This window comes from Rhinopithecus bieti, unplaced genomic scaffold (genome assembly GCF_001698545.2).
Source record: "Rhinopithecus bieti isolate Rb0 unplaced genomic scaffold, ASM169854v2 scaffold_23826, whole genome shotgun sequence".
NCBI classification, from domain to species: Eukaryota; Metazoa; Chordata; class Mammalia; order Primates; family Cercopithecidae; genus Rhinopithecus; species Rhinopithecus bieti.
The window spans coordinates 551,613-560,993 of NW_016811267.1; the positions used below are offsets into that span (position 1 = coordinate 551,613).

At 45.8% G+C, this 9,381-nt stretch overlaps 1 protein-coding gene across 1 annotated transcript in view; it reads left to right on the plus strand.

Moving 5' to 3' along the window:
- CYP4F23 (cytochrome P450 family 4 subfamily F member 23) overlaps positions 1 to 986 on the plus strand; it is a 19,646-nt gene extending 18,660 nt beyond the window's left edge. The window contains exon 13 of the mRNA XM_017893674.1: positions 770 to 986. Coding sequence (XP_017749163.1) covers positions 770 to 986 — 217 coding nt within the window. The remainder of the gene's footprint in view (positions 1 to 769) is intronic.
- Positions 987 to 9,381: the final 8,395 nt, after the last annotated feature.

The following is a 9,381-nucleotide window of genomic DNA, read 5'->3' on the forward strand; positions in this document are numbered from 1 at the left end:
GCACTATTCACAATAGCAAAGACTTGGAATCAACCCAAATGTCCATCTGTGACAGACTGGATTAAGAAAATGTGGCACATACACACCATGGAATACTATGCAGCCATAAAAAAGGATGAGTTTGTGTCCTTTGTAGGGACATGGATGCAGCTGGAAACCATCATTCTCAGCAAACTATCACAAGAACAGAAAACCAAACACCGCATGTTCTCCCTTATAGGTGGGAACTGAACAATGTGATCACTTGGACTCAGGAAGGGGAACATCACACACCAGGGCCTATTATGGGGAGCGGGGAGGGGAGAGGGATTGCACTGGGAGTTATACCTTATGTAAATGATGAGTTGATGGGTGCAGCACACCAACATGGCACAAGTATATATATGTAACAAACCTGCATGTTGTGCACATGTACCCTAGAACTTAAAGTATAAAAAAAAAAGTAAAAATAAATAATAATAAGAGTAAAAGAAGACTGTGTTATCACCCAGAAATCCTGGACTTTGAGCTGGCTGGAGGGAGCAGATGGAATTTGGATTTGATTCGGCCTCTTGACTGATCTCTGCTTTCAGAACAGACCCCATGGTCACATTCCAGCTCCTGTCACTCTGCTAATGTCTTTCATTACCGTCACCATCTGACTTGCACTTATGCAACCCAACTCCTCCTATTCTGGAGCCACCTTCCTCTTGCTTCCTTTCACTAAGATGTCCCAATGGGCCATGTTGCCCAACCCAGATACAAGGTGACCACTCACTTCCCCTTTCAGAAGCCGCCCCTTGTCTGTTTCTCTCCATCAGACCTTGCCCTCTGACTTAGATCTGCTCTTCCCTTTGGGGAATGTGGCCTCAGTGTGTTCATTTGTCAATGGCAAGATTGATGGGCATGTGCACAAGGGCAGTGGGACGGTGCACAGGACGCACTGGTACAGAGCCTGGTGCAGAAGCTGCTCCCAGGTGGGAGCCACAATCCTGATGGACAGTTAGGGTCACCTCTGCTCCTCTGCGGGCTGCTGAGAAGGGAAGGTTCCTATGTGCAGACCCTCTTCCATGAGAGGAACTGAAGTCTGGGTGGACCAGCCAGAACATGAAAGGATTTGGGGACCAGCCCTAGCGCATGTCCTGAGGCCGCACTGCTGCCCACAAACTACCCTTGTGGAGCCCAATCCATATGACTCTCTGGGCTGGAACCACTCTCAGGACTAGAATACATTTTCTCTCAAGTCAAAACGGACCTCTCTGTTGCCAGACAGTGTATCTTCTTCCTTTGCCCTGGAATGCACCCTTGGGGCTTGGAGATGTCCCTGATATAGAAGGAACAGGAGGAAGCAGAGGTTCCCTTTATCCATGCAGAATCGAGACACTGTTTACTGCAGAGGCTGCATCACCTCCAGAGGCTGCAGGCCGACCTGATTCTCCTTAGTATCAGAATCAATAGGATATATCTCTATCTATATTCATACCTATTTATCTATCTAGAATGGGAGGTAGAGTGAATAGGGAATTTATTACGGGGATCGCCTCGTGTGATTAGGGAGGCTGAGAAGTTCTACAAGACACTCTCTGTAAGTTGGAGAACTAGGGATGCCTAGTGGGGTAGTTGCATCTGAGTTGAAAGGCCTGAGAACCTGGAGTTCTCAAGTCCAGGGGCAGGAGAAGGTGGATGTCCCAGCTCCAGAACAGAGAGCAAATTCACCCTCTGCCTTTAGTTCTATCCATGGAGTTGCAGCAAACTCCTTCAAAGAGTGACTTATACTTGCAGAGTCAAAGGTTTCTTTTCCCACTCCACGTAGGCTTTCTGATTCCTCTAAGGGGAGTGATGCTTTATGAACGAGTGCGTGAGTGGGGAGGCAGAGGACCAGTGGGCTTCTAGGACTCTGCTACACCTGTGTATGTAATTCTAAAAGCATACTCAGGGCTGTGCGCAGTGACTCACGCCTGTAATCCCAGCACTTTGGGAGGCCAAGGCAGGTGGATCATGAGGTCGAGAGTTTGAGACCAGCCTGGCCAATATGGTGAAACCCCATCTCTACTAAAAAATACAAAAATTAGCCAGGCGTGGTGGCGCGCGTCTGTAGTCCCAGCTACTCGGGAGGCTGAAGCAGGAGAATCGCTTGAACCTGGGTGGCAGAGGTTGCAGTGAGCCGACATCTTGTCACTGCACTCCAGGCTGGCAACAGAGTGAAACTCCGTCTAAAAAAAATAAAAATAAAAATAAACAAAAAAAACCACAACAAAGCATACTCAGGCCTGGTCTTTTCATTGGTTGCTGTGGGGCCTCCTTCCTCTCTTGAATGTGAAGGAGGCTCCACTGGACAGTTTGGGGAGAACAGACTCCAAGGTGTCTGGATTATTAGTTTGTCTCTGTGTTTGTGTGTTTGTGTGTGTGTGTGTGACAGAGAGAGAGAGAGGATGTGTGTGGGTGTGTGATTGTAGGTGTGTGTTTGACTGTGTGCATCTGTGGGACTGCATTCACAGCACGTGCAAGTGTGTTTGTGAGTTATGTAATTGTGTGCATGGGTGGCGGTTGATCATGTGTGCATATATGTCTGTATGTACACGCCTGTGTTGGTGACTGCGAACGAGTGCTGAGTGTGGTGTGCATGATGTGAGGTGTGGCATGTTGTTGTCGACTGAGGCCGAGCGTAGCTGTCTGCACCAGACTGGTTCCTATTCATGGCTGGAGCACTATCAGAGCCAATAATTCTTTCCCGAGCGCTACCCTTGCAGTGCAGCAGCACATTTTCATGCCCTGTCCCACGTTCTGACGCTTGCAGTGGCAGGCAGCAGATTCGTCAGCCTTGACCTAGGTCTAGCCCGTTGCGAGTGGCAGGCAGCACGGTTCTGCATGCCTTGATCCGCATTCTCACCCGTGCAGTACGAGGAAGCACATTCTCACGCCCTTGGAAGCAGCCGGATCAATAATGGGCGGCAGAATATCCGGTGGTGGAAGGTGCCCCAGCTCCTTACCTCGAGGGGATGTCTCTGATCTGCGACGTTTCTATGCTGTCGTCCCAGGAGGTGCCATGCGAAGTCTGAGCCTGGCTGCCCATGGTGGAAACCTTATTTTACCCATGAGTTCCCTTTAATTGGCTACATTTCCTTTCCGTGTCTGCAGGTTTCAGCTTCGTCCACTGGCCTTTCCTGACGTCCTCCAAACAAACAACTTGCAGTTTGGAAATTTTGGCCGCCTCTAAATTTGAAATTATTTGCACTTCGCAGATCGCTTGCATCAGGTCTACCTCTTCCGATGGAAAACCGCAAACACTTAAGAGCATGCATGTAGCTGGCTACGGTTCTCCAGTCTCGATAGGCTTGAGCATGGTGCTCTTGTGTTTACTGAAGAGGAGAACATGGAGACTCGAGAGAAGGACAAGCTCACTTGCCAAAGTACACCACAGCTGGATTATGGCCAGGCCCAGGTTCGGCCATGTGGGGTCATCAACCTAAGCTTGGTGCGTTGCTCGCTCTCGCGTGAGAAAACTCCACCCTACGTAAAGACCAGAGGAAAATGAACAAGCATAGGAAGTTCGAAGCCCACAAAGTCTTTGCTGGGGCTGTTCCCAGAGGACCAAGGCTCCTAGCTGGAGTCCTGTGTCCTTGTCCTGGTCATGTAGGGAGTTATAAAAATGGCATGCACGTATGCTTGCGGCTGATATGTGCAGGGAAGGCTGTTGTAAAGGCGACTTACTCCTTTTCAACCTCACTTAATTTTTACAAACAACCTTGCTATATTCAGGCAAGAAAACTGAGGCACAAAGAAGTAAGAGAGACTGGCCAAATGCAACACAGCTCGGTTGGAGAGTTGAACCAAGCAGGCCTGGTACCTGGAGTCCCTGTTCTTTTGACCATGACACTATCTGCTTCTCAGCAAGTGCATATAGATGGAGTTCTGAATACATGTGAGGGCATGATGCTAAGCAATTTCTTTTCTTTGTTTTTGTTTTTGAGAGCGAGTGGTCTGAGCTCTGTCACCTAGGCTGGAGTGCAGTTGGGTACAATTCTGCGGGCCACGTGCGTCCTCGCTTTCTGGGTTCAGTGATTCTCCTCTCTGCCGTCCAAATATGGTGGATTACAGGCGGTGCTCCCACGACGCCCTGGTGAATTTTTGTATTTGTTAGAGAGATTGGAGTTTAACCATGGTTGGGCCAGGGCTGATCTCAAACTGCCTGACCTCAGGTGAGGCCATCTGGCTGGGCGCTCCCCAACGTGCTGGGGATTACAGGCATGAGCCAGCGCGGTACGCCCAACCAGCAATTCTTTTAAAATAGTAATTTTGTACAGCTAGTACTATATTATGTGATATATGATATATAACGATATAAATTATATAATATATCACTATATAATGGATGTATGTGATTAAATATATGTAGTAGTATGTATATATGTATATAGATATATGTGATATATGTTTATATTATATAATTGATATATAGTATATCTGTCAAATATGCAATCATAATATATTATATGAATACATAATATGTTTCCTGAGCGAGGATATTATGTCACTATATTCACATATAAATATATTGATATAATATATTATAATATACATAAGTATGTATAATATATAATTAGTACATAAGTATGTATAATATATTTAATATTACATTACTATGTATAATATATAATATATGATATAATATATTAGTAATTATAATTAAAATGCTGTGCAACCTTCATATAATAAAAGGAAACAATTGCTAAGTGTAAGCACTGAGGACAAGACTTCTCCCTTCAACCCCCTGCTCCCATTCCAACAGCTGGGAGAATGCTTATGATGTGCCTGTGTAAACTTCAGCACCCACATAACTGGTGCGTTGAGGGGTCCTGTCTTTTTCGGGAATGTAGCACTTGGGTCCTGGCAGGGACCTCACAGGGGCTAAAGGAGTGGGTTTAAGAAGGAGCTGTTTGCAAAGGTGTGGGCAGGGCTAAGGGGAGCCATGAGGGATGGTGCAGCACCTTGGGGGTTAGCATCCACCAAGAGCTGTCACCACTCCCAGGCTGGTGGTGCCAGGAAACAGTTGCTCCTGGAACCAAGATCTGTGGCTGAAAGAGGAGGGCAGAGGACAGATCTCATTCCCTTCTCCCCTCTGATCATCAGTGGATGCTCCCATTGACCAAACTGCCATCTGTTTATATGACTGGAGAGGCTGCAGGCAGGTGTCCAAAGTCTCTTGTTGTGGTTCATTCCTGACAATGGGTCAATGCTAGTCCCCCTGATCCCACAGACTGAGGTCCGCTCAGCTTCTCTGTCTTGGGTGGCCCCTTGTTCACTGGCTAGGCAGACACTTGAATGAGGAACAATATTCTGTCTCTTCCTGTACTCTCCTCTTTTCCCTGTCACAGGGAGGGACTGTTGTTCACATCCTGAGTCTCTCCATCTAGGACTGGGGGCTGGTGTTACAGGACCACTAGGTTCATATGTCTGCTGCGCAATAACAGAAAATACACTGAGACAGAAGTGTTTGCAGCAGAGAAAAAGTTTAATGATCACAGGGTGGCCGAGCTGGGAGATGGAAGGAACTCTCAAATCCATCTCCCCCAGGAGTTCTGGGCTGGAGTTTTAAGGACTCCATGGAGGGTGAGGGATTAGAAAATGGGGGTCGCTGATTGGTTGAAGAAAGGAGGATGAAATGATCAAGATGTGGAAACTGCCTTCTTTGGTGAGTGAGCCCCTCATGGGGTCCTGCAGAATAACTGATGTCAGTAGTTTCCCTGATATGCAAAACCTGAAAGAATATCTCAAATGGAGAACTCACATTTCACAATGCTTGAGACACTACCTCTAGGGCAGTTAAAGAGATCTATAATTTTGTGACAGGGTTTATGTGATTCTAAGGCACGAGGCAGCAAACAGCTATGAGGAAGCAGTCAGAGAACAAACTGACATAATGATTTTTTTTTTTTCTTGAGATAGAGTCTTGCTCGGTCACCTGGGCTGGAGTGCAGTGGTGCGATCTCCACTCACTGCAAGCTCTGCCTCCTGGGTTCACACCATTCTCCTGCCTCAGCCTCCCAAGTAGTTGGGACTACAGGCGCCCACCACCATGCCCGGCTAATTTTTTGTATTTTTTTAGTAGAGACGGGGTTTCACCGTGTGAGCCAGGATGGTCTCGATCTCCTGACCTCGTGATCCACCTGCCTCGGCCTCCCAAAGTGCTAGGATTGCAGGCGTGAGTCACTGCGCCCAGCTGACATAATGATTAATGCTGAATGTGCTGCAAACTTGGTGTGTTTTTTTTTCCTCCTCCCTTCTTTCATGATTAATTTTATAAAGCGTATAGGTGATACAGTTGGACTGTGCTCCCACCCCAATCTCCTCTTGAATTGTAGTTCCCATAACCCACACATGTCGTGGAAGTTACCTGGGAGGTAATTTAATCATGGGGGTGGTTACTCTCATGCTGTTCTCATGATAGTGAGGGAGTTCTCATGAGATCTGATGGTTTTACAAGGGGTTTTTCCCCCTTTTGCTTGACGCTTCTCCTTGCTGCTGCCATATGAAGAAGCACATGTTTGCTTCCCCTTCCCCCATGATTGTAAGTTTCCTGAGGCCTTCTAAGCCCTGTGGAACTGTGAGTCAATTAAACCTTTTTCCTTATTAAATTACCCTGTGTTTTTATTAGCAGCATGAGAACAGGCTAATACAATAGGAATGGGTCACTGGTGAGGGTGCTGGGGTCAGCTGTTCAGGACCAGTGCCACCCAATACATCCCACCCATGAGGGGTTGATGCCAACTCTTATGGGTTATCTGGACTTTTCTGAAGCTTTCCTGGGGCTGTTTTTCTGCAGCTCATCTGATCTCCTGTTGCCTCTGGCAAGAAGCTGGCAGCCCCAGCCAGTCAGTCTATCTCTGGACATGCCTTGGGAGGCTGGCTATGATTCATGACCTTTATTGTGGTAAATGGCACTCAGTACGCACTTTGGCTTGACTATCAGGCCAAATTTTATCAACACCATGGGCGGGTCTGCAGGACGGCTGGTTCCTGTTTACCCCATGGACCCCAAGGGAAATTGCTGAAGTCTCTCTTTATCTTGGTACAACTAAAGAAGGATGCAAGAATGGACAAATGTTTTGGGCCACTCATTTACTCCTCCTGGTGCTGGGTCTTTACACACCTGGCATGACTTTATGGGCTGGTTCTTATCCACAGGTCACTCTTCCATGTCACTCAGGTTTCTGCTCAAAGGTCACCTCCTGGGGGCCCCCTGCCTGATTGCCATATCCAGAACAGCCCCCTTGGTCTCTTTCTATCTCACCTCACTCTTGTAAATTCTTTCGTCACCATCACCATTGGATTTGGTCTTGTGATCTGTTGGCTTCTTCCATCAGACAGGAACACCAGGTTGGCAGTGTTGACTGAAATTAAGGCTTTGAGGCAGAAATAATTCGATAAAGGTTTATTGGAAGTCAGATGTGAGGATTGATTGGGGAAGACACAGTAACGAAATTGAACATGCTTTAGTCTTTTATAAATTGGAATGTTTTTGTGAGAAAGTTTAGGAGAAGGGAGGGGAACTCAAACAGGAGTTGTCTGTTTTTTTTCTTTCTTCTTTTTTTTTTTTTTTTTTTTGTTTTGAGACAGGGTCTCACTCTGTCACCCAGGCTGGAGTGCAGTGGTGCGATCACAGCTCACTGAAGCCTTCACCTCCTGGGCTCAAGCGATTCTCTTACCTCAGTCTCCCAAGTAACTAGGACCACAGGTGTGCACCACCAAGCCTGGTTAATTATTATTTTGTAGAGACAGGATCTCCTTTTGTTTCTCAGACCGGTCTTGAACTCCTGGGCTCAAGGAATCCTCCCTTCTCAGCCTCCCAAAATGCTGGGATTACAGGCACGAGCCACTGTGCCCAGTTGGAGTTGTCTTTTTCATTGCAGGGTATAATATAGAGATTATAATTATTGGCTACAGATGACAACATATAGGCTAAAACATTAATATATACAAAACAATCAGTACAACTTTATGATTTAGAAACAACTTTGTGTCTTTTTCAATGTCAATAGGTTACATATTAAGTATGTCAACAGTTTGAGGAACTCAGGGTAAGATTTGAGGTTGGCTATGATTCATGACCTTTATTGTGATAAATGGCACTCAGTAAGCACTTTGGCTTGACTATCAGGCCAGATTTTATCAGCACCATGGGCAGGTCTGCAGGACAGCTGGTTCTGCGGTTCATGATTTTTTATTCAGGGACAGGAGGTAAGCCATGAATCATAAGATCTTTCTGGGATGATTAATTTGGAAGCCTGCTGAAGGTGACTTGTAGGTTATTAGTTCTTTGGATAATCTTTTCAAGGAAGCAGTGATGACCAATCTCTGCTCAGGTTAGAGTAATAGGGGTTATTTATCTTTTGCCATTGGGAAGGCTCATTTTCAAGAAGTCATGTCTTTCTAGGCTGAGGAGATAAATGATTTTGTTATTGCAGGCAGGAGAAATTGTTAGTGACATGGGGCAGGTCATGACTTGAGGCTCCGTGTTTTCCTTTGAATTGTGAGTCATATCCAGTTGTTGGGCAGCCATTATTTTGGTCTTAGCTGTTGATGAATAGTTTTAAAATTCTAGAGAATTTAGGTAGAGAGAAAGGTAAATGTTTTAATTTTGTTTATAAAATTATGTTTTACCCACTTGTAAGACATACATAGTTTAAAAGAAATTTTTTTTTTTATTTTGGAAAACAATATAAAAAGAATTAGCAATGTGTTAAATAGAAAGTCATGTAAATCATTTTAGTCTTTTATCAGTTCAGTCTGCTATAATTTTTGTTATGTTTGATGTTGGGTTAATAATCCTTACGCGTAAGTTTTTATTGGAGTTTTGGACGTCTTTATTTAGTCTATAGATCATTAAATTATTAGGAATCTGTGCTGTAGAGTCTTTTATAAGAAAAGTAATTTTGGACAGGGTGCAGTGACTCATGCCTGTAATCCCAGCACTTTGGGAGGCCAAGGCGGGCAGATCATGAGGTCAGGAATTCGAGACCAGCCTGACCAACATGGTGAAACCTCCCCGCCCCCCGTCTCTACTAAAAATATAAAAATTAGCCCAGCGCGGTGGTGGGTGCCTGTAATCCCAGCTACTTGGGAGGCTGAGGCAGCAGAATCACTTGAACCTGGGAGGTGGAGGTTGCGGTGATCACACCACTGTACTCCAGCCTGGGAGAGAGAGTGAGACTCTGTCAAAAAAAAAAATAAAAAAAGTGATTTTGTACTAGAGTTGGTTGAAAATGTTTTTTGGGCCAGGCACGGTAGCTCACGCCTGTAATCCCGGCATTTTGGGAGGCCAGGGCGGACGGATCACCTGGGCAACATGGCGAAACTCCATCTCTACTAAAAATACAAAAATCGGCCAGGCGCGGGGCTCAC